This window comes from Lytechinus pictus, chromosome 7, assembly GCF_037042905.1.
Source record: "Lytechinus pictus isolate F3 Inbred chromosome 7, Lp3.0, whole genome shotgun sequence".
NCBI classification, from domain to species: Eukaryota; Metazoa; Echinodermata; class Echinoidea; order Temnopleuroida; family Toxopneustidae; genus Lytechinus; species Lytechinus pictus.
Genome location: NC_087251.1, coordinates 36,579,272 through 36,605,903, shown reverse-complemented (window position 1 = coordinate 36,605,903; position 26,632 = coordinate 36,579,272). Strand labels below are relative to the sequence as shown.

At 37.6% G+C, this 26,632-nt stretch overlaps 1 protein-coding gene across 3 annotated transcripts; it reads right to left on the bottom strand.

Annotated features, from left to right (window-relative positions):
• Positions 1–1,820: 1,820 nt before the first annotated feature.
• Positions 1,821–24,267, bottom strand: LOC129264445 (isthmin-like). 3 transcript variants are annotated; one of them, XM_054902323.2, is made up of 6 exons: positions 23,835–24,267; positions 13,604–14,145; positions 11,020–11,935; positions 7,792–7,941; positions 7,323–7,472; positions 1,821–5,081 (listed from the first exon to the last, which is right to left on the bottom strand). In XM_054902323.2, the coding sequence occupies exons 2-6, from the start codon at positions 13,706–13,708 to the stop codon at positions 4,588–4,590; spliced, it is 1,815 nt and encodes a 604-aa protein (XP_054758298.2). In that variant the 5' UTR covers positions 13,709–14,145; positions 23,835–24,267; the 3' UTR covers positions 1,821–4,587. The 3 variants fall into 3 exon arrangements, with proteins under 3 accessions (XP_054758298.2, XP_063958669.1, XP_063958670.1); XM_064102599.1 differs by lacking the exon at positions 23,835–24,267 and adding an exon at positions 23,218–23,544; XM_064102600.1 differs by lacking the exon at positions 23,835–24,267 and adding an exon at positions 21,499–21,636.
• Positions 24,268–26,632: the final 2,365 nt, after the last annotated feature.

Here is a 26,632-nt window from a genome sequence, read left to right as displayed (position 1 = left end):
TTCCGCTTTGTTCCAATAAACCAGACGAGTGATCAAATATTAGTCAACTGCTGCCGATTTAGAGATAAGAGATTTTCATTATAAATAATATTCATATTGACAATTTCCATATTATTTGTATGTTTTTTTAATACAGGAATATAAATATTTAATATGATTTTGCTCTGATTTAAAATGAAATCCTATACTGGCACTCATAGACCTTTGGCAAATCCAGGGGGCCAAGGGGCTCTCCCCCATCCCAGTCCTCAACTCTGTAAAATGATCAGCATATGCACTTTATACAAGAGAAGGCACCGCACCGCTGCCACCTGGATCATGACTGACACCCCTTTTTGCAAACAGATATACAGTATTGCATAGATCAGGGGCGGCAGCGGGGTATTAAATGGGGGGGGGGGGCAAGATAACAAAAGGTAACATCATCTAATGTTCTTATTTGAATTATAGGGGTATTATAATTACTGATCCGTATAAAAATCAATGGGTATTATATAGTTGCACTGTCTGTCCAGATCTCCTTTTATAATTTTCTTGCTTCTTTCTCCCTCTTTATTCCTTTTTTGACGATAGAGGAGACATTCGTCCCATGCCCCCCTTTGGAACCACCCCTGGAATTTGATCTTCCGCAATCATGCAGTCAGGGAAAGTTATTTTTTCGCTTTAGCGTGACATATTCAAGGACAGATCCTGATCCAGGAGGCAATGCAAAAATTGTGATCACCCCCCCCCCTAAATCTTTTCAGGGAGGGGGTGGGTTAATCAGAAAATTCTGAAGAAATCATGAACAAGTTCTTTCTGTGCCCCTTGATTTATAAAATCTTGAATCCGCCGCTCCTCATGCCATTCTCTACTTCGTATGATAAAAAAATCACCGTATATCCCATCAAAAATAAGTAGATTATGGATGAAATGTCCACACTTTATATTATAAGTCATGGTTTTAAGGCTTCAGAATTTGAAAAGCATTTCAATCTGCAGAAATGACAACCTAAAATTCATTTAGGTTTGAGCGACTTCTCACCGAAATAAGAAAGATGAAATTGAGAACTGTGGGACGACAATAAATTATTAGATTTATACCCCCCCCCCTCTCTCTCTCTCTTAGTTTTGTTATACAACTGAGCTTTTCACCTTTCTCATCTTTTGCGCTGATCTAAACTTCCATCTCTTTAATAATACATTCGCAAATTGAGCTCAATTGCAAAAGTTTTATTTGAAGCTATCTCTCTTTGTAAGACGGGGTCCAGGTGTATTATAATTATAGTAGAGTGAATTTGAATCATTCTTAATACAATTTGAATTTAATCTCCAAGGACAATATCAATATATTTTCCAGGTATGAGCTAAGCATTTTTAAGTATGAGCCAACCTTGAAAAGATATTCTCAGTCAGACGCGTTTGATCAACCAAATCTTATTAATAGATCATGATTAAGATATTATCAAATACCACTACACTCTTTTTGTAAAACATTGGAACAATTTCAGTCAGATGATTAGAAATCATGCTTTAAGAAAAGCATTATCATTTGATATGATCCACTCATTTTCACAATTTTTTTCTCGTCAAACACGACAATTATTTTCTTAAAATCTCTTCTACTATACAAGAACTGCTCCATTTGACGAGGATTCTACACGGTTTATTGTATTTGTTATCGATTTGTTTAGGAAACAGCCCTATTATTTCTTTAATAAGGTACTACTTTTTAATTGAATGAATCACACATCTCTCTAAATGGATAGAATACCTTTCACATTTTAAAAGACTTTTAAACGATATATTCCATTGTTCTCATACAAAACAACCAAATGATACAGGAATTAAATTTTTTATTTCCATTTGTTTTAATCACATACAAGTGTTTTTCAACGTGGAACTAAACATAAAATAATATACAATTTTTATACATTTTATCATCTGATGAAATAAATAGAGTACATGAAAACAAAAATATAAACGTTTAACACATGACTCATCAATATGATTCTTATCGATGATACCAGGAATTCTAAATCATTTTAAACATTATTATATAAAGCCAATTTAATAATGGCGCGGCAAATGTTAAAATCAGTCTAGATGCGAACGATTAACTAATACAAGCAGGGGCAGCCCTACGGGGGCGGGGGCGACCACCCCTGTGATTTTTCAAGTAGTGGGGGAAACAGAGGAAAAAAGAAAAGGGGGGATGCAAAGAGAAGAGCATAAAAAAGAGACATATGTGTCGTTGAATCTTTCATTATCTCTGTAATGGTAATGCAATATTAAAATAGGTCATTTTGCACTCCTTTCAAAATAGCACGGCGCCACTCCGCCCCTGGGTACCAGGAAAGACATTTAGATCGGAACTAATAACCTTCCATGCAAGTTAAATATTGATTAAAAATATAACATGGAACATAATAATTACGTGTTTTCTAGTATTTTCTACAACATTGATACCGAAATACCAAGTTTAATAATATATAACATAATTCAGCCTCTCATTCTTACCATAGTGGAAATTCGTATTTTGAATATGAATATTATTTTTAAGAACAATGGCAAGACAAGTTCCAAATGAAAAAAAAAAGAAATAAAACGAATTCCGTTGAAATGACCCTTTTCAATCACACCTTCGCTGTCATACATTACCCCCCCCCCCCGAAAAATAAATCAATAAGTCAATTAATTAATGAATAATGTGATAAAAATTGCCAACGAAAAATAACAAGTAAGTTAAAAATAACAAAGAAACAAAGGGAAATGTAATTTATCGATACGTTAAAGTTCGAACGTTGATATATACGTTCGTTCAGAAACATTCATTCAAAATAATGGTCAACATCGAACCATCCTCGTTCACAACACATTATAGGTTGACTAGGTGAATTCTTACAATATTTAAAAAAAAAAAACTATTTTTCGGCAACATAATTATGCATACCATCATATATATTATACAAATTCCCTGAGAAACACATTATGTCTCTATAATCTCTTAAATGCAGTTTTATTTATAAAGGACTACTGTACAGCATGAGCAATCATAAAATAATAAACTGGTGACTTAAAAAGAACGTTAATGTTATTTTTGATTGCCATAGAGATTTAAAAAATATAACAAATGAAGTATTTGCAGGAATTTATTGACTGCAAATAAGAAACGATATTGTTATTATCGGTGTTTTCAACCACACAAAATTTGAAATGAGAGAATGTACAGAACGTTATAACGAACACGCCGTTTTTACTTTAAATTCTATGGTTTCTTCTCTTAAATTGATATTTAATCGCAGTTTGAAATCTACCTCCATAAGCAGAAAAGTCCAATTCATGCGATTGAAATATCAAGTTGAAATGATTGTACAAACACAAATCCAATCAGTTAGGAGATAATGGGTGATCCTATTCTGTTCTGTTTTAAATACTAGAATCACAATTCTAGCAATAAGTATATACAGTACAAACCCGTGACTATTTCAGTACAAAAATAATTTAAAAGTAGACCTTAACAGGTACGCCTCTACATATATCGATTGAATGTCAATGTGTAGACTAATGTCAGTCACATCAGCGAAGCCAAACCCAGACCGGCCAAAGCAATGACGTACAGTACTCAGCGATCGGTTTCCTATCGGTTTCGTTGTGTGACTGAAACGAAAATTTCTAATCATTAGCCTATATACTCACAGGTATATAATACAAACAATGACATTATCATTCGAGGTAGTTATCATTTTCAAAAAGTGAATATCGTTAACAGCATCATTATATCAACTCCTGACAGGAAAAAATACCTTATTCACACCCAATAATCATCATATAACTACCAATTAAAAAAAGAAATATCATTATTGTATTTTTTCAACCAGTATCAAATTGGTTTTGCGTTCATTATAATGAAATCTATATGGTCAGATATATAAATGAGTATAGACATATTTTGACGTAACTGGACAACAATATGTTAACTGGTTATAACATGTCATTCTTCTTAATAAATAATAATTGATATGACACTCTCTAAAACAAAGAGTTTCAACAAAATTCAGATTGCTTCAAACGAACTTGATACATGTATTTTGGTAATATCAATCAACCTGCTCATTTTAAGTATTCAAGGGAAAATGTTGAAATGTGTTTAAGTGCTATCAGGGAATGACAAAAGAGAAAAGAAAATGGAGAAAGAATATGAAAGACAGAGAGAAACATGATCCCCAGAACCGTGGGGGGGGGGGGGGGGTATTGACTCCCCCACGTTTTATCAATAAATGTGTACAAAAACTTAATAATTACCATCGGATTGAGATTTTTTACAAGGTCAGCCCCGCCCAATCCACTCACACTTTCAAAACCACTCGGCGACAGGAAAGGCCAATCAGTGAAAAGAGATTTCAACCAAGTCCCCCCCCCCCAAAAAAAAAAAAAACAGCCCCCATTTGTTTTACAGGTGATATACACCACGTTCGTTAGCTGGCAATGCATACTAAATCACCAAACAGAAAGTTTGTCCAGGACGAGTAATTTCTTACGAATTTCTTGGTCCCATTCCTGTTTCTCTCCCAAAGAGAATGTAGTAGGACAAAACAACTTCCTTGTTCAGAAGTCCCGCGCTTCTTCAACCTGAGAAAGAAATGTCTGCAAATCTGGAATCTCTTCGCATTCTCTGCCGTTATTAGGCTGCCTGATCCGATTGTACTTGGTCCAGTCTCCTTTGCATATGATCCAGGGCAGGATGTCGATCTTGTAATGCAGCTCTCGAGAAATCTGTGCCGTGATGAGCTGAGGCGTACCAGCCCCTTGGCCTCTGGTGATCAACCGCTGATTGGCGTCGTAGCAGCACTGCTGCGAGGCGAGCGACGTACTGCGATAGGAGCGTACCGATTGGATACAGCTACTGGCGGTCGGCTTGTAGATATCCAGTCGGGATGCCTCAGGGTCTTGTTGAATCCAATGGAACTCGCGGCCTTGCTGAGGATCCACGATGGCGTTGTTGGTTGGGAAGTGGCAGGGACAGCTCGGAAGGTCATCCAGACGGGACAGGTAGGACACCAGCTTCTCACTACGACACTGCATCCATTCTTCGCAGCTATCTGAAATAACCAAAGATAAAGAAAACCAACTATCATCAATTGCAGAAAGACTGGATCTTCATTAGCATTGGCTTATGTCGTGGTCTTATGATTCAGTCACACCAAAGAAACCAACTCCGAAGGTTTTAATGGTAATGATGACATCCGGTCTGGAGACGGTTTTGCCGGTGTGAATAGCATTACGAAAATTCTATAGGCTACCTGCTCCAGAACATCCTTGGACTCGGTCATTACGCAGTTTTGCAAAGCGACGTTCGGACGATTCAATGTCAATGTATTAATTGTCAAATGCCAGTCATGACAAAGAATAAGCAAGAAGTCATTGTCGAAAATTTGGGAATCAAAAGAGCAGTTCAGTCCTTGAATCTGGAAAAACGACATAGTTTTTATTTGCGATTTTTAGTCCGAAACTTTAGAGTCTTTAGACGAGTCTGCTGTTCCGGTTCTCAAATTTTCGATATAGACTCGAGTCCCAGGTGTTCTTTGTCATTTGACGGGCATATGCAATACATTTACTTTTACTGCGTTCTTGAATCCTCTGTAGGATGCTGAGTGAAAAAATCGCTATTAACTACCGATTACCATAACACAGGATTGTGGAGTTGTTTCTGATCAGGGAGTTGGTCTGATAAATCCATTACAAGATCATGGGGTATCGGTTCGGAGTTAAACATTGACCATGCATTCTATCAGATATCAAGAGAGAAACAGAGCAAAGTCCATGTATGAGGCTAGTAGCCTCATACATAACACGTTATTTGACATGTGTACTCTTAAAAAGGATTGGTCATAATAACCAATGTGTTGGTGAATATAGGGCCTACGTGCCAGACCTAAAAAAAGGGTCAAAATCGCTCATTTATTGGTTAAAATCTACCAGAATTGTTGTTGATATTGACAATTTTTATCGTTCAGACACATATTCACCAATAGATTGGATACTCTGACCAATCTTTTTTAAGAGTGTAGAGGTACCGCCGTCGAGTGGCCTAACTCACACTTCACTGCCGGACTAAAGAGGTGCCGACTATTTAGAGTCAGGGGTTCGATCCTCAGCAATAGACTTAGGCATATCCCCAAACTTTCGGAATTACGGTAAGGTTAAGGGTCGCTCCAATAAGCGTACATAATTCATATGACAATCTGTAAAATGCCAAACTACACACACCCAACCCACACACAAGTGCACCCACTCACCCACACACGTACCTTATTTGAAATTTGAGGTCAAATAATTACCGTTCTAAAAAGAAACAATTTTAGACAAGGGTACATTGCATAATCACAGATCAAATAGAATGGGCTATGGTGAAAAGCCTGCATCAGTTCAGGCCTATACCGTCATTTTGAAAGGTCAATGAACACTTTCAGTTATACCTCATTGCGCAGTAGACTGAAATCAAAACCAAGTACACAACGAAGAACCAAAATTAATACCCCTTTACCATCCCGCTAAGCAGTCTCAGTCATTGAACTTCAAATCTCCCCTCGACATATTTTTTGCTACCTGCGGTCCTTAGCCCAATTTCCCTCGCAACAAAAACATCCGTTTGTATTTCTTTTGACCCAAATTCGACGGTTTATTTATGATTCCTTCGGGCGACCAGCAACCCCTTGATATATTTCGGCCGCTCTAGCTCAAATGAAGCAATGAACTCAGGGGAAATGTATTACAGCCGATTAAAACTCATTACCATGTTCAGACATGGAATATTCGGCTCGACCGAGGACAGATTCGAAGAAAAATAAGCGAGGCGGATGTAAATGAACTCTAAAAATTCGTAAAACTTTAGATATCATTAAGGGACTCAACTCGTAAATCGGACCTTATGTGCAGTAGTAAGAAATACTCATTCAAGGACGGACGCTGTTTTTTTCTTTAATAAGTATTTTATTTTTTTTCTTAAATTTTCCCCGTTGTCAAAATAAGCTTTATTTTACACGAAATGGAATATACAACGACTCGAGCTTCTCGTCACCGTGGCACAATGTGGGTAATCCTTGCGTTCACAATGACAAACAGACAAAGTTACGTGTTCGAATGTATATATTTGCAAGACTTCAATTTGCAGATTTTTCAAGGTTTTTTGGTTATTTGTGGAAAGAAAACGGGACAAACGGGTTGGAAGAGAACAAATATGCCGGCGGGACTTCAAGATAAGAAAAATGATATTTATCTCAATGGAAATTGGACTATATGAAATATAAAGCAATAATAATCTGTTATTTTTGCAAGCTTACCGAAGTCAGAACTGTCGATGGAGTCGGCGATCTCGTCAACGACATCGATGGTGAAACCCTGGTTGATGACGAATCCCTGATTGGACCTTGTTGCACTGGGGAGGTCGCTCGCGTCGAAATCGTTCTCTGATTCTGACGTCATGGAGGACCCTGCAAAGTGAAGAAAAATTCAAAATGTCATTTAAACACTGGACATGCTGAATGGCTCAGAATGGGATACCAGGAATATTACACGAGTTAGAGCTAATACTGCACAAATTGTAGATGAGCGTAAGATTTATTGATTGATTGATACAAAATTAACATGTATTTCATTTAACAATAAAAAAATCATCTAAATAAATATAAACCCCCTACTAATAATAATACAAAAAAGCGAACTTTTTGTACGTGTGTGTGTGTGTGTGTGGGGGGGGGGGGGCAGCAGCCCAATCACACCAGCTCACGAATTGAATACCCATCAACCTACCAGAGCATATGTGTTTATTGCACTCCTGTCTTTCTGTAGTACGGCACTGCAACCCACAAGGTCGAGTTCGTTCTCGTTTTCCTCCGCCGCATGGTGAGGAGCACGATGACCACGAGCTCCACTCACCTAACCCAGCTGCTGAAGACTCACCTGTAACCATGGTAATGGGAAATACCAAAGAAATTATAATGGAGTGGTATTAGATTACGAATGAACCTTATCAAGAATCAAGGGTGAAGGAATGGTGTAGGTGCAGGTGGTACATGTAGGTCATAAAACAAAGGTGTTGGTGTATTCGTCAGTTGTGGGCTGTAGTCGTCGTACCCCAACTCATTTCATTAAAGTGCTCGTGAAAAGTATGCAGAGGAGTAGGGGAAATAAACATCGGTGAGCAATGGACAACTGTGCCTATTTCTTTATTAATGAGTCGCCCTCGTTGTCTTAAAAAGAGAGCCCCTGAGATTCTGTTGGGTTCAAAGCAAAGTAAACAAATATTTACAGTTATCCTACGATACAGAATGTGTTTGCATGCGACGAGTAGGTAGCCTTGATGGTAGAGCCCCCGAAATTGCATGCCATCATTGTAATTCAAGATTAGATATGTAACTCTCTGATTTTTAATCCCTTAATTTGTAAGATATGTGCTCAAGTAGCACCTTTTAAGAAATAAATACAAAGAAGGGACACTTTTTAAAGAAACAAATACAAAGAGATGGCGCTGCATAGTTTAGAAGTGAAGATATAACTTGTTCAGGAAGAATCGGCGACTGAAAAAAATTCGACAGCTATATACCACCTTTAGATTTTAAATAAATAAAATGGGTAGGATATCTCAGTAAGTGTTGATCAAAGATGCATAAGACATATAAATATGTGACGTAACTCATATAGTTGGATCTTTTTAATTCAATCATGAAGATAATGCAAGCGACTCAATATTAAAATATATTTCGATGTTAGAGGTCGAAGAACCAGTTAGATATTTCTATAGTAATTTCGTTTGGTATCATCGCACATGGTCTAACCCTCAGTAAGTCTACAAACAATTCTTCTACTAACAATTAAGTATAATTGCCATTTAACCAATGTCCCATTTTGTCTTATTTTCCCATTACCCCATTTTATCAAATATAAATTTGGACCAACACCACGTAGTTCATATCATTAGATGATATGAAGTAAATTGAACCATTTTTATCTGACAAAGTGTAAAATATCCTCTGAAGGTACTAAAAATATCGCCGAAGTGTGCATGTCCTTATCAGGTCACAGTGAAAGATATCGTTACCACTGATGTGCCTAAGGCTTCAAGCAAACTATTGCTATGTCAAGAATTCCACCTCAAATGACCGCGACACCAACTGACACACTTTGAAGTTCATTATACTAAAAGTTACTTAGAATTTTGTGAATATTACACATATTTTCACTGGGCACCCACACGGCCAATTCTACCAAAATCGGCTATATAGTGTTTAAGAAAGTTCAAGTTCACGCCTTCAAAAATATCAATTAAGGGCACCTTTAAGACAAGTGCAAAGTTGAACCATATTTTTGGTATTCTGGGTTTTTTTTTCAATCAAATATCAATTTGTTTTCAGGGCATAATAATTTATATCCCGTTCTTATCGTGATACGAGAGTGTAATCTTAAATTAAAATGCCCTCGGTTTTCTTTTGTCAAATCATTTTGTAAAATTGAATTATTTCAAAATAGTTGTCGAATGAAACTTGAAAATTATCCTACAAAAAAGGACGTATAAAGCGACGAAACTGATTTGTAATTAAAAAATACAATCACGTGCTTATTTTAAGAGTATGTAGGTGGGAGTGCCATTTCTACTCGGAGTTAAGTAGCATTAGCAAATAAAGACATTTTCGGATCACAAGGAAACTTGTTTCTGGCCTAAATCACGATTTTTTTTTCTATTTAGAAGAGGTGAATTCGTTAGGAATCAAAATCTAACAAAATCTTACTAAAAATTATACGCATGTGCTCTACTTTGAAATTTCAGACAGGAAACGTCGGGTGACGAAGGAATGTAAAAATGACGCCTCAATTCAATGCCAAAACCACAGAGAACAGTATGGCTGTTTACACACTAAACAACAAATTGATTATAATGAAAATAAGTAGTACAGCAAACGGGAGAAGCTTGTCTTGTCGGAAGTTGCTGTTTGGCTGAGGAAACCAGAAAAAACCTTCAAATTTTGCTTTGACAGAAGGAAAAAAGGGCATTCTCGATATTGTGTCCTGTGTGTTCTTGTTCATGTAGCGAATGTACAAAACTTTCATTAAGTTTTTTATTGATTAATATTTCAATCAGTCATTAGAAACACGTCCTTGATATGTCACAAATGTATCATATACCATTAGTTTCAAAGTATCCAATTTACCAAGTGTGCTACCGCTATGATTTTGGATTCAGTAAAATTCCTTTTGTAAAATCAGTCGCATGAAATTCAGACATTTTGGGAAGTATTTCTTTACCGGATCCTTATTATACGGATGAAAATTATCAAAACATGAGTATACCGTTTGAAAGGGATGTCTATCCTACTGACAAGTTCGTTTTAATAAAATCAGAACAAAAAGTGAGAAAAATAAAGGTGAACATTTGATAAAATTCCGTCAAAGAATACGAGAATTATGAATTTGTAACGTCGCATGTGATACGCTGTCCAACGTGAATAACATAAACTCCCCCTTTTTTATTTGAATTTGACTTTATTTTACGTATTTCACATGGGAACATAATACAAAAACAATATAACATCAGAAGATTCAACATGGTATATAAATACGGCATCATTCATCTAAATTAAATAATACTTCGATTTGAATTCAAAGACAATTTAATGAGGAAACCTGCATAAAAAACATCGCTTGTCCAGTCTGCAGGATTAAAAAAAAAATATGCAGGAGGACAATAAAATAAATCGATTTTTATATAAAGAAATGTCGTTCCGAAACTTGGAAAGATGACTAAAAATGACTTTATCATAGAAGCAAGTATTGATTTATGAGTTGGTACGCGTTTAAATGATTTTCTAAGAATTTGGCTTAAAGAACCCAAAATATAAAAAAATCATAATCCATTTATTCTTTAACGAATTTCTGCTAAACCGTCTTTTATATTATATTCCCAACGTTTTTCCACTTTAAGATTTCCAATTTAAACAAAATATCTGTTTTCTCTCAAGGTTTCAATCTAAATAAAAATCATACCATTTTCGCCGTCCAGATATCCAGTGTGTCTGATAAGGTGAAAGAGCGTCATATCAAACGAACTTGAGGTATTGCTATTGGTATTTTCCGATGGACGTGACGGCTTCTGATTTCCACGGTTATTGTTCCGATTTTGATTATTCTTTCGCCCCTTGCCCTTCCTCCTCCCCGAGTCTCTCCCTCGATGCTCAGGCTGGGGCGAAGGAGGAGGTGGCCGTGGTCTCGATGGGCGATCGTCACCCGGTAACCGGTTATCGATCTCAGCCGCCGCTTCGTCATCGTCGTCGTCAGTCACCACCTCGATGGTGATATCGAGGTCCGGATTAGGCGTGATGAGATTAACAAATCCCAAGTCTGGATTTGAGAGGGTCGCAAGCTCAGCTAATCTTTGGAGAGATCTCAACTCCTCTGTCCTCATGGTATTTGCGTCTTTCTTGCTCCGCATCTCCATCACTAAATCTATGTCTTCCTCCTCATCATCCTCCTCCTCCTCGTCGTCATCATCCATAGGATAATCATCGTAATCATATGTATAATATTCATTCATATCAATATAAAGATCTGATTGTGACGGCACGTCTGTTCTGACCCCGTCATCCCATCCCACGAACCCTTCCGCGTAAGATTGCGTCACAATGGCTTCGCGGTTCGTCTCTTTGTCATTCACAGGTTTAGATAAAACTAAATTTTTCACGGTGCTCGTCCTTTCGATTTGACTATTTAATTTTCTACTGGTTTTCCCTGAAGTTCTGTCGCTGTGGTCCGACAAAAAGTTATCACTGAATGTCGTGGCCATTCTCGTACGTTCTGTGCTACCTAACCTGGGCTTTTGGGGTTGGGCATCGCGGTTTTTGTCTCGAACATTTAAATGCGAGTCTGTGGTGCTCTCTGGAACAGCTCTCCTCTGAAGATGAATCTTGAAAACGAAAAGAAAAGATTTTATTTGAATTGTTACCAACGAAATTAAAATCATATTTCACACAAAAAATAGAATAACAGAATGGAAATCATTACTTAAGGAAATTATAATTTCATAGCTCTTTTCCTATTGATGCAAGCTCTATGTACAAAATATACTTATAATAGCCGGCACTTATGCGTTAATGGAAATAAATCGTGGAAACAAATTATACATGAGGTTATTAAAGGAGAATGAAACCCTTGAAACCGGCTGAATCCATATCATAGAGAAAAATCAAAGAAACATATTGTTGAAAGTTTGAGGAAGATTGAATGAATAATAAGAAAGTTATGAGCATTTGAATATTGAGATCACTTATGCCATGTAGATCCTCCATTGGCAACGCGACCAAGATCTGTGATGTCACACACGTACAACTCCCTCATTACTTTAATACTTATTTCACTTATATTCTCACTTTTATAGAGTCTATCACAAGGTGAGGTGTTCTCTTTATGAGAGGACAAGTACAGAGGTTTCACAACATTATATCATTGATGAATCGTTTGTCATATGATTAGAATGAGCAAAAAGAGATGTTTTGGGGTATATTTTCAGTGTCCAAAAGGGGAGAGTTGTTCATCTGTGACATCATAGATCTTGGTCGCATTGCCAATAGAGGATCTCCATAGCATTAGTGATCTCGACATTCAAATGCTCATAACTCTTCTATTGCTAGTCCTATTTTACTCAAACCTTTGTTGATCTTATTCTTTGATTTTTCTGCTTTCACAAAAGCTAACTTGCTCCAAGAGTTTCATTCTCCTTTAAGCGTTTTTTTCCACAAATCTTTAACAGAACGTTCTCTTATCGTTCCTTGTAGAATTAATTTGTATTCTTGGCCGAGTCGTTCGAGCGCCAAGACGAAAAGAACGAAATGGAACCTTCCGTTTTCAAGCCAGGTGCTCAGAATCCCAGAATGAAGAAAATTTTACATCTTATTATGTAAGGCCCTTTTGAAGACCATGAATATATATTACTGAAATCCACAACATGTTATTATTGTTATCACTCTCCTGAAAAAGGCAAAAACATACTTGCAGAGACGTCGAGTTTAGATCGTCTTTTCAGGACCAAACATAATTATTTTCCACAAAAAAAAAACGTATCGCGAAGCCTCCAAAGTGATTTTTTTATTACCATAATCTTTTTCTGATTTCTTCTTCTAGGCCCTATCTCACCAAAAGATACTACGCCAGAGATTACGATCGCGGAGACGTCTCCTACATATAAGTTTATTCGGTCTGAACAAAGGAGAAGTCTCTGCGGCATCTCCACTTCTCAAGACAAGGTGACAAGGACTTTACCCGACAGTCGTGGTGATGTTTAGTCTCTGTACGCCTCGGGGACTTTTCGTTGTTGCAACGACGTCTCAGAGATGTTCCCGGGACGTCGCAGCGACTACTTTGAGAATTTACAGCAACATCCCCGCGACGTCTGGCAAAGTGATTGTCACCATGCATAAAGCACACGGAGACCGCTTTGAGATTCCGCAGAGACGTCTCCGCAACCGTAGTCTCTGAGGCGCTGCAGAGATGTATTTTTTGGTGAAATATGGCCTTAACTTTTTGAAAGGCCTTTTCGCCTTCTTGTTTGAATGTTCATCATCATGGTTTATCTTACCTGCAAAGGAGCGACTAGTCCCGGGATCACTATGGCCCAGCAGGTCATTACAAAGATGGCTAGAGGGAGTAGGTACGGCCATGAGGACGCAATGTTCATCGCCATAATCACTTGCCCGACGTTGCATCACAGTTTGATGTAATCACCACCATTCTCCATACAATGCGTGTCGTACAATCGCCCACGGCCACTGGGGAAGTTATTCCGATAATTTTTCCAAAAATTATGACTAACTTTCAAAGTTAAATGCTATGCTGGATTATAAATGCTTGTGGTTACGAATGAGGAATCCTTTGTCGTGATATTTCATTTCTATATAATAAACAGTGACAAGTTGAAATTGTGGTTTATTTTCCATTCCTCTGTAATCCCGACGAAGATCTTTGTTGTGCATAGAGAAGGAAAATATTCGTCACCATCACTAGGATGTTCCTACACGGCGAACCGTCTGCTTTCCTTTACATGGAGACACCGCTCCAATTGCCAGCAAAAAGGGATGACGAAAGTGAACTCTTAAGAGGAACTGAACTCTTCAGAAGAACCTGAAAGAGAAAAGAAGAATAAAATATTACTTCGCAAAATGATAATTGCTCTATGAAAAGGATAACATTTGATTTGATGAAAAAGCATGTTTCATAGGAGTTCTGTAAACAATACTGCAACATTGAATAACGCTTATCATCATGGACACAAATACAATTATCTCTCAAATCAGAAGTTCGAATCTTATATACCCGGGATAATGACAGCCTGTGCACTCAGCAGTAACCGAGTAAAAGTGAATCGGTTTAATTGCCTATTCACTCATTGAACCGACCCTTATTACCAAACTGGAAGATATTTTGAAGGGAATAGTTCTTAATGCTACAGTCACACTGGCAAAATCGACTCCAGCCCGATCAAAGATTTTACGTTATTTCCAATGACATACCATCGGTCGGTTTGGAGTCGGTTTCACCGGTGACACTGTGGCACCATGGCGACCTCCTCGTTGGCCGTGTCGTTCTCCACGGCGGACCCTTTTGATGTCGGTTCAAGTGCTCATTTTCCCCGACACGCCCCATACTCGTTATGCGGTGTTAAATAGCGCAGATTACACGCATGCTTTTGCGACGCTTGACCTAAATTATGGTGTTGAGTTCTCTGAGGCGATTTGGGTGACGGACGGTCACATCAACAAAACCGACTTCAAACCGATCAAAGCTGATACATTATTTCGAATGACATATAATTGATCGGGTTGTAGTCGGTTTCGTTGTTGTGACTGAGTAGCATGTAATACATCCAACCTTACTTTAAAATTGAGTTTTCACGACCATGCGAACATGTTGGACGGATGGCAATGCCGAAAAAAATCGCAAGATCTTACATTTACATCAGAAATTCATAAAATTAATGTTTCTTTAGGATTTGGAAATGTTGCAGATCATTTTTATAACGTTGAATTTGCTTCCAAACCGTTTCCATGACTCTTTAAAATCTACATAACTAGGTATATGCCTATATACATGTATGTTTGGAGCTACCTTTTTGCCATTTTTGACATTCGTGTTCTGCACAAACTTTAAAGGAGAATGAAACCCTTGAAACCAGCTGAATCCATATCAAAGAGAAAAATCAAAGAAACATATTGTTGAAAGTTTGAGGAAGATTGAATGAATAATAAGAAAGTTGTGATCATTTGAATATTGAGATCACTAATGTCATGTAGATCCTCCCATTGGCAATGCGACCAAGATCTGTGATGTCACACACGTACAACTCCCTCATTACTTTAGTACTTATTTCACTTATATTCTCACTTTTATAGAGTCTATCACAAGGTGAGGTGTTCTCTTTATGAGAGGACAAGTACAGAGGTTTCACAACATTATATAATTGATGAATCGTTTGTCATATGATTAGAATGAGCAAAAAGAGATGTTTTGGGGTATATTTTCAGTGTCCAAAAGGGGAGAGTTGTTCATCTGTGACATCATAGATCTTGGTCGCATTGCCAAAATACTAATCATAAAAGTACAGTGTGGTCAAAAGAATTAAGTCAATACAATAAACAAAATATGTATCATCATTACACTAAAAATATCGTCAGTAATGGCATTTCAACAATCGGAGACAATTGAAATGCCCTTTTAACGTTGTCTCTTGTTCTGGAAAATATCTTTGTGGATCCTGTATTATTATTTTGTTTTTAAATACTGGAAATGTTTCTATCCTGGGAGCACGGACCTACTACTCAGAGTGGAAGGTCCATGCTGGAAGTAGACATGAAGAAATCTTATCTGCAATTTTTAAAGTTGTCTTGCATTTCATCTAAAGAGGGCGCGAGATCATGCATCGTTTGCAGCTGTGTTTTAAGACGAAAATGTTCATCCTCATCAATGTTCAAGTACGTTTGTATAGGCCCTATACTATACTATAATACTATACTATACATGTCGTATATATAGGGTGGCTTGGGGGCACTTGACACCCCCCCCCCGAAAAAAATTAATAAAAGAGTTCCAAGACCAGGGGAGGGGGGACTTGAATTGGATTTTGAGCCCTCACAGTCGTTGTCATAATAGCAAAGTTATTATAGTTGTAAATCTTTGCCCCTGAAACTATACTCAAATACCCCCATGAATGATGAATCAAGTAAGCTTTTACGAGCACTTGACGTATAAAATATGGGCTTTTTCAAGATGACATTGACCATCAATATTAGGCTCTTGATAATATTGGAACAGTGAATAGTGAAAGTAAACGGTGTTATCATGTCCAACACGTAAATATTTATCCCATTCGTCATGCAATAATAGAGATGGGAAGTTGATGCACTTAAGTATCTCTTAAAGGGTGGGGGGGGGGGTGTATTTGATATTGGATCGTGGCTCAGCGTATATATTATTGTTATTGGCTTGTGAGTAGAGTTCATAGCTTTCTAGAAATACACGACCTTTCGGATGTGATTGAAATTTCGCAGGAAATAGTGGCGTTCTGTAAACAATATTCATTATAAACAGTCAAAATGCGTTCTTGCTTTTCAGGAACTTTCTACTTCTTCCTTGAAATATCAAAACTGTATTTTGTTCTGTTGAAATGTAACTAAATTATTGATCTTAATTAAATAAGATAAGATTTAATATCTATGTATCAGAATGTGGGACACGAGATAGCTGAGGAACATTAAGATGTAGAAGTGAAATGAAATATTTCGGGCAAGAATACTTTAACAAACGTTACCCCAAGTCCGACCGTTTTAGAAGGCAATCACAAGGAATCAACAAAAAGTGGAATTTTTCAACCAGTAATGATATTAATGCCTACCGAACAAATTCTACATTGCATTTGCATTGTATCAGCTACCTCACAATTTTGAATGACATTATTGGCGCATATCGATTAGAAACCGTTAAACTGCTAGAGAACACAAAAACGTGAAATGTGGGAACGCAAAAGAGTGAAATGTTTAAAATCAAGGACGAGTTAGACCAATTGGGAATTAAAAAAAAACGACTTCGTTCATTTGCCACACTCTCGCACCAATTGTTTTTTGTCATCGAATGCATGAATGCCGCCCTGCCTGACCGCCGGGGTGCCGCCAAATCTGTTGACCGACGGATCGGCATCGCGCGATGAGAATTGAACGTGCTCTCCGACGCGACGCCACCGATCGCTCACTATTAATTTTGATTTTCTAAGGGTTCGCTTCTTTGAGATGCCCATTAGCGAGTATGTTTGTATACAATGGATGGATTCCATACAGATAATGGAGTAGGGGCGACAGGAAAATTTGAAATTACTCGGCCTAGGTTTGATGGATGCCAGCCTTGACTGTGGCGTTCTATGTCAATCATTTTCCTTTTAAAGGGGTACATCAAACGGTACATTGAGAGCTCATGCAATATTTTCCAGTGGCAGTGTAACGCGGCTATATAGTCAATATTATTGTATGTTAAAATTATGGCCTTCTTCTTCGATGTTTTGTTCTGTATTGCTTTACTTATTTTAATGGAGATCACCAAGATTCACAAAATTTTATTCGAGTCCGACCTACATACAGATAAATGTGGAATATGGTTGCGAAATTGCAAAGTATGGATATAGATGAATAATATTCGACCCGTCAGGAAAATCACAAGTAGGGGATAACTTGCGATTCATATAGGACTAATCATGAGTCGAACTTAGATGAAAACCAATTTATACCAATAAAGATAACTATACATATATGTATATATACATATAGGCCTAGGTATATAGGACTATATCAATATACTTGATATAATATATGACAGCATATTATTCTGTATATCTGCCCAAAAGCTACATGTATACCAAAGGTGACTCGACGTTGGAAGGGGGGGGGGGGCAACGATTCGATTTATTCCGTAAAACAACAGGGCAGGTAGCTTTAAGGTATACCGAATCTACGTTAAGGGGATTTTAACAATGGGAGAGAACAAAAGATTTACCCCTAACCTACATGCCCGGGTCCACCAAGATACAAAAATAAATAATAATAGAAAACACGTTGTACAAATTAGTAAAGTAATGAATCAAAACTACATTCCACAACTTCTGTTAATTGGTTGCACTGTCATTCAAGAATAAATGTCACGTGATCACTACTTAATGGCGTGTTGATGGTCTGGAAGAAAATGAAGGCGCCACGAGACACGAGCACGGAAGTTGTACTACAGAGTCGTGGGTGAAAATGAATGACAAGGAGAGGCATAAAGAGGGGAAAATTCTTTGATAAAATTATTATAAAATATCAATACTTTTCAGTTTCTTATTTTTGTCTGGGTTGTACTGTATACTCTCTCAGTACAATCTGTTTATCTCGTGTTGTCGCAGGCGAGTGATCCGTGATAGTATATCCACATAGGGCATAATAAATGATACATAATAAATGGTACGATGTGCCTCACTATTCACAGGAAAACACCCAATGAGTGTATAAATGGACAAAAATAATCATGAAAAACCAACTATACATTGTTATCTAGTCACAAATAAGTTAAACATTCTTGAAAATATCCCCGAAGATATCTCGTCAATAAATCAAAATATATTTCAAAATCTGCCCTAGCTGATCTGCCCTTTGTATACGTCATCACCTTTTTACTGTTGAATACCTTTTTATTCTTTGATCATAGGGGGGGGGGGTTAAGTATACGCAAGCACTATTAGACAGTTTGTGATATATTGAGGAAAGAAATTATTGGAAATACCTTTATATGAAATAAGTTTATTACAAATTCTTAAAGGACACATTATGAGTAAGCCCTCATGACACGTGTATATTCCACCACGTGCGTGAATTTTGCATATAATGAACCCATCCCATTATATCTCCAGTTTTATATACTTCACAATAATGTCGTTGAGTATGATAAGCAAGTCTTATGATGTGAGAGGGGATAAAATGGTTATATGATTTATTTGAAAGATAAAGTCATGTATTGTATAAATGCCTATATATAAATGACGCAGTGAAGTCGTGCCTACATTATCATGACTATTTTTCATTTTTTAAAGTAGTTTGAACTCAATTGAAAATAAATTTGAAATCAGAAGATAAAGGGCCGACATATCAAATCATTTGAATAACAACCAAGGCTCGCGTGCCAGACACGAAGTCTTAATTTAGTAATGCAAATAAATAAATCAGAAACATAGTATAATCAAAATCTCATTGTCGAGTTCCATAATATAAAAGGCAAACTTTGAAACACAAAAATAAGACAATTTGGCGAAAGGATGCCATAAGTAAAGTCATTAATTATACCTTTATTAATGAACTTATATTATATAGGCCTATATATATTTTATTCAAAAATCATACATATGGTTTAAATTGGCATAGAGTATATCATAAACCATTCGATCGTGATTATGATCGCCCTTATTACCTGCTGTGTTTCAATTTTGTCTAATTCACACTCAATTCTAAAGTATTACTGTAGTTGGTAAAATTTTGGAATATAATTACTCTAATTATTCAACAGGTGTTCCCAATAAGATACAGGGAATATATGTTGCAACAGTTTCTTGTTCAGTTAGTTGAATCCATATGGTTTACTCACACAGCGGGGAGAAGGGTCAACTGTGACTGAGCCTAGATCTCCTAAATTACACGCACATTTTTTTTTTGCAGTGATCATTCCCTCCTGATAGATCCCATTGGGACCTCTGATTAATGAGAACAAAAAATAAAATTTGTTAAGGGGCAGTGGTGTAAGCTAGGGGCAAAATACATTTTTTAAAAGTCGCGAGCGAGCGAAAAAAAATTGGCCCTTTTTAATGAAAATCTAATTTTGACATAGTTTTCAGCCCCTTCTACTCTCCTTTCTACCCATTCCCTTACCCTTTTATTTTCTTGGTCCTGGAACTTCGGGGATGGCGGGGGGTTACCAGTGCCCCAAAGTTCCAGCCATCCAAATCCAAATTCATAATAAAAGTTGAATTTAAAATAATGATTTTTAAATCGTCATTGTTATTACTATTATTATGTCTACCCTATTCACCATTGGAACTATCTTGATACCCAATAATGAGCACTGGGTAATATTAAAAGGGTATGCGTCACGTTCAGAAGTGAAATGGCACTTCAGTGAATCAGTGTATCACGATTACCAGGTGTAGAAAGTAAACAACTATACAGTATTCTCGATGTGGAGGCAGAGGAAAGAAAATGTCAAGTTCGGACTAACTTTTCTTTTCTAGAGAATATTTTCAGCATGACATGGTCCGTTTCTGTTCAGTCCTGTTTCTTGCGCCTGCGGAGCACTCCCTTTGATAATAAGCATCAAATGTTGTGACAGCTTCATAATCCCGGCGCTTTGAAAAGCAGAAATTAGTCGCGCCCGGTGGCGTTTGCACAAGAAAATCTACTGATTGAGAAAAGGGAACAGAAAAGGAACATGCTCCCGAGTCGTCGTGTGTTTAAATTCGGACAGGAAAAACTTCTGACGCGCGGATGAATGCTGGAGAGAAAGAAAAGTGAGGAATAGAAAAATGCACCGAATAGAAGATTTTTCTCTTTTTTTTCTTTGAATTATTCCGTGCATGGTGGGGGCGAGAAGTGTAGGGTCGCTTGTGAGCTGCAGATTGTAGCAGTATTGTCCAGGCTCAACGGACCATGTAACTTGCTAGCTGCTTCGACTTTTGAGAGTTCACACTTCGCCTTTGTCCTCGTCTTCAAATCCTATAATAGGGACAACTTGTGACAACAGGCGGAGTTTTTCCGAGGTGTTGGTGTCTTCGGGGGGTTGAAAGAAAAAAAAGGGGAATGGCTCAACGGGGAAACCGGCTTGTGGACTTTAAAAATAAGGACTAAAATACTCCGCAGAGATTACAAAGCATATTACATCGAGGTCCATGGTCATATTGTTGTATGATTCATTTATCAGAAAGGAGAAATCATTTCCTTATGTTTACTTATTTGTTTTATTTGCACATGGTATAGTATTGTTAGTCACAAAACTGCGTCCCAAGACGGCCCTGTCCGCATAACGTACAATTCACATAGACCTAATCAATAGCACATTTCCTTTTTAGATAATTGTACTCCCTACCATATTGCTTAAACCATTGACCTACTCGGTCCATGCTTAAACTCACATAGACATATACTATTTAGTATTAATCTGTCCTCTTTCAGTAACACTGCACGATACATATCGCACAAAATAATGAGCATTAATTCTATTATAGATTTTGTCAAAACAAAAGAGAAGATGAGGTGGCCAAGAAAAGCGATACACCTTCACATCAGCATCAGCTGAAATAGGACCCTCTGAAGGTTTTTTGAAGCACCCCTGTGTCCCAGGGCCATGAGCTGAAACGATAGTTTTTATTAAGCCAATGACTAAAATTTCCCTTAATTGATACATTTTAATACGCACCATTGGTCAAAATAACATTCAGCAACAAATTTGGCTGGAGTAGACCAAGAAAATAATAACTTTCATACAGCGCTTACATTCTCCTTGCCTTTGCTTTGCAGATGTAGATGAGATTAAGCTTGTACTGTATCTTTATTCGTTCTAATTTCCCTCCAAACGTGCTCGTGTATTTGTATTGGTTATCATCGACCTGTGGTGGACCCGGTCTGTCAGAAATAGAAGAGGGCACACAAAGAACAAAAGATGGGTATCACAACTGCATGTGATTGAGGTTTTATAAAGGACCGTGGCAAGATGAGTACAATGGAACGGTCAATATCAGGAAGGCTGTGTAAATCGAACATCGTCGGTCGGTATAGATATCACCTGTCTTAACACCTCTGTTTTGCATGCTGGAGACATTACTGGGGACCCAGATGAGATTCATTAGATTAATCTTGAAAAAATATTCGTTTAAACATCTCCAGTTAGTTCACATAGGCGATCTGTGTTTTTAATCAAAGAGTTCTAATAAATCCAGATGAAATGCTGAAAGGAAAATATACCGCAAAAGAACAGAGAAAGGGTCTATTTTTTATGATGAATAAATAAATTGGGAAGAATACAGACAATTAAATAACCAGCCATTTACTACTAAATATGATGTTTTGGTGATTACCACATTGAGGATCATAAAGTTGTTATATACGTGTAATTTTTTTAAAGTTAATATAACGTCCAGTTCCCTCTCTTTTTATTTCTTTGAAATGTTTATTTGTAAACCGTAAAGGACTCAGATACTGTATAGGACCGTGGAGTCAAACTAAAACAGTTTAAAAAAACAAGCGACATTCCTTCTTAAATGAAAGTTCGTACATCAAAGAGCTGACGCCGTCCTTTAGAAAACGGGAACAAAAACTAACACAAGTTTTCCTCCAGCTTATATGGATTCAATAACCTTTTAAGTGTAACTGATACAGTATTAAAGCCTTTGTTAGGGGTGGATTAACCGAGGAGATTAACACGTTTCGAGTAAATTTGAGCTTCATTAAAACCAAAAGAAACTCGTTCCTCAATGGACTCTCGGGACGTTTCCCATCCACGGAGTCAACAAAGTCAAATAAAGCGCAAACATACAGAAACCTTTCGGAAGCTGACCCGCCGAGATGAGAACCCATTAAAGATGTTCAAATTATGCTCTTAAACAAAATACAAAATGAGAAATTTGAAATAAAACACAAACACACAGAAACGTTTAAAAACCAGAACCGCCAAGACATTGCTAGATTAGAACCCATTTGACATACGGTTTAAAATGGTCAAATAATGCCATAAATGTCGTCTTGCATGGTGACAATTAAAGCAAAATACGAATTGAGAAAATAAATAACATTTCCATTTCCATCAACACGCCATTAATTACTTACCTTATTTGTTTAAATTCGATTTGTAATTTTACAAACACAAAGAAACATTTAACAAAAAAAAAAAAAATACCATGCGTCTATTCTTATTACTCAAGAACAAATAGACGTATTTTCTCTTGCGTTCATCACCCCTAAATAAATTTTACTTTGGGCGTGACGAGTGAATATCGGTTTGGAGAGTTGCTGCAGTCACATCTTGAAAAACAACTCCAAACCGACAGATAGTATGCCACTGGAATAATGTAATATCGCTTTGGTCTGTCTGGTGTCAATTTTGCCGGTGTGACTGAGCATTGGGCAGAGCATCACATACCTACGTTCATCTATCCAGCTCAACCGAAACAGATTGGCTATCAGTGAGATTCAAACCTGGAGGGACAGCTTTGCTCGAATTTCAAGTCACCAACGAAACTGTGACTCGGTGATGATGATGACCAATATTCCAAGAGTATTGAATCCAAATTATTTGGTGACTCCAGAAAGAGTATTGAAGCATGATGGTGACGATGGGAAGTTATTTTCTCATTCCATGCGATTCTCAAGTGTGGCTTGTCGACGATGGATGCGGCAGGACCACGGCAAGCTATGGGATCAGATAGATTGCCGGAACGTTTAGCCCTGTTTCAACTGATGGTTTGTAAGAAAAAAAATGAAGCATGGGCTATTTGGAAGATGAAGGATTCATTCATAGCACTCGCCGGTATATTACCAACATTCCAACGCGTCATGAATTGGTGAGGGAAAAGGTTTCAAATCCGTATTTACGAATTCCGAAAAGATTATTCTTTCGGTTGACGTTTTGAAAGTCAAGCCGATGAAATTACCACGTCGAGGCGCCACGACCCTGAGGCACTCAACTCGATCGTTCACGCATTTTATATTCATTACGTGGAAGTTGTAAGATTTCGGCGTCACGTATGACAAACTTACCCACTGATGAGGTGCATGGATCCTTGACAAGTGCTGTCACCATATTATAGAATCCTAGAGAGTGATGGTGGTAGTAAACCGATTAAGAATTGAATGATGGTGAAAAATTAATGGCATGTTGGGTTGAAGAAAAAAAATACAATAAATGCAAAATTCGTTATCCAAAGCGGAATGTCTCCTGTTACGGTACTTGATACCTCAAACTATTACATCTCGTATTCCTGTCATTGATTTTGCCCCGTTCTCGTTTACTTGAGAGACCGTGTTGCTGTTGGGTTAGTCCATGAAAAGACTTGAGGAGCAACCTGGTGACCAAGACCGTCCACGCACACTGACTAATTGCCTCTGCTACGAAGAGAACAACAGCAGCGAGGGGCTCGTGGGAGCTCTTGAGCGGGGCACCGCTCTGGCGTACGTCGTATCGAGAAATAAACGTTAACTTTGCCTTACGGATTAAAGCCGCGCGTCAACACACAACCCAGTCAGTCACCCCCTTTCTTCTTGCTCTGCAGTCCCCCTCCATCACAATACAGAATGTTTCTCCTTTAAAAAAATCCACAAGGGGCGGTATTCTGAGATCCATTTTGTCTTTAATTTTATTTGAGATAAGATGGATCTCAGAATACATCCCATGCAGTTCCTATTCTAAACATAGACTGCTACATAGTTTCCTGGTACAGTAACCGAGGCCCTACTGTAACTTATCATGATTATAAGTGGCGCCTTCCCATGTTGTGCCCAGAGTCATCAGCTTAAAACTGTAGGCCTATATACATCTTTCGATTATGCCCCTAAAAAGAAAACAATATTGTATAAATTCGATGCGTTCAGGTCTACGAATAGGTCTACTAACAGATCAAATTCAAACTTACTTCAAAGTTTTATTACCACTGTCACGTTGAAAGGCTAAACGGTTGCATTCGTTGACGAGTCGCGGGAGTTTGCTCATTTACCGTTAATGTGTAGAAGGGTATAACAATTCAATTAGATCAGATCGAAAACTAAGGTTTTATTTTGCGACGAATCAATCTGCAACATGTCAAACACACTTTCAGAGCGGACGATCGAACCACCTATAAACCAATATTCTGGATACGCCACCGCGCGCCGATGGTGTAACTGGTAGAAGTCAAGGTTCGGCGAGATCTCGAGGGTAACCGCAGGGATTGTCAAGGGTTTATTGTGGGGTTAAAGCGGGTAACAGAGAGGTGTTAATGACTCGCACATGCCCCCATCTCAAAGCCATGCAGGTGCTACAGGATTTACCTTGTTGATCCTCATTGCCTTAACACTCTAAACCTCCCATGACCCGTAAATGGCCCTTTCACTTCTAAGAACAGGGATGTTTCACAAATTGAAGTTTGAATTAAAAAAAAATCGCACTGAACGTATCACCGCATTGGTCAGATCACACTGGAGATGAATGAGATTGTGCATTACATAATTATAATCATAATGTGCACTTAGGCTTTTATGCATGAAAAAAGTGTCACACTTAACTCTTTGAGAAATACACCCTACGCTCTAGTTTATGGCAACCTCAGAATCCAAGATCTTGTCCATCCATCTCTATCCTGAGACGATAAATCACCCTGTATAGGTCCCGTGTTGCAGGCATTCTCGAAAACAGGATAGACAGGACAAGTTAACCTAAATGAAATCTATAACTTCAATTTGAATTTTTGATAAAAGTAACTTTCATATTTTCAAATGAAATTGATGAGCTCTGTAAGGACGAAGGAGCTGAGCGTGCACACCACATGAGATGTCATCAGAACACCATCGCATATATTATTTCCGATTGAATTATAAAAACCACATCATCTTGTGGTCGGAAAGTAGAACATGACGAGTTTCTCATCCAAGCTCTGTCCTCCTGATCACAATCATGACAATTGGATATATTTATAAGCAAAATCAATTTGAACATCAGACAATCCTTTCATCAGTTTTGGTCATTATCCCGATCCTGACCACAAAAGAAACAATGTGCATTTGATAAGCTCATATAGTAGATCATGAATAAAACTTTATTCTCTTACTGACAAAAACATGTAAATAAAAGATCGGAGGAGATAATAGGCACAATAGTACGCTTAGTTTATTCCAGTGAAAGGAATAAAGAAGAAAGCAAATCAATACTGAATGAAGCCCCAATTCTCAATTTTATCTCCACAATATAGAGCATCCATAATTCTTTTCAGGTTTTATACTTCGAGAATAAGAACCCCATTTATGGTCGGAGTTTGTTACAAAAAAATAGTCGTTTAATAAAAATCTTTCTATGATTTTCTTTGGAGATACCGCAAGTGAATCCATCAACATGGATTCCCCTATTATTGTCTGTGAAGCGGCACATCTGAAAGCTGCCTTAGGTCGACAGTCATTACGTTTTTGCTTTATGCACCGACCGATCTATCTATCAAGCCTGAACTCAACATCGTTGTTCGTCGGCACTGCTTTGAAATAAAAATTGGCGTTAAAATAAAAGTTATTTAAACTCATTTCAGAGATTTTAGTTTGTCCATCAAGAGACTAATAACTTGGGAAACGTTTCATGGAGAGGGTTGTCTGTGATTTTCACTAACTAATTTGCTCTTAGCCAATCAGATGCAAGGATTTTCAGTAGCTTTTAACGTCTGTCGCTGAAAATCACTGACAAATATCTTCATGAAACACTCCCCAATGAGGAGAGGCAGTGTCGTCAAAACACAAAGAGCTTCGATGCTTGTGTCATTCACCTTTCGTAATATAGAGCATGAAACATATCTGAAAGAATTTTACAATCTCCCAAGTTA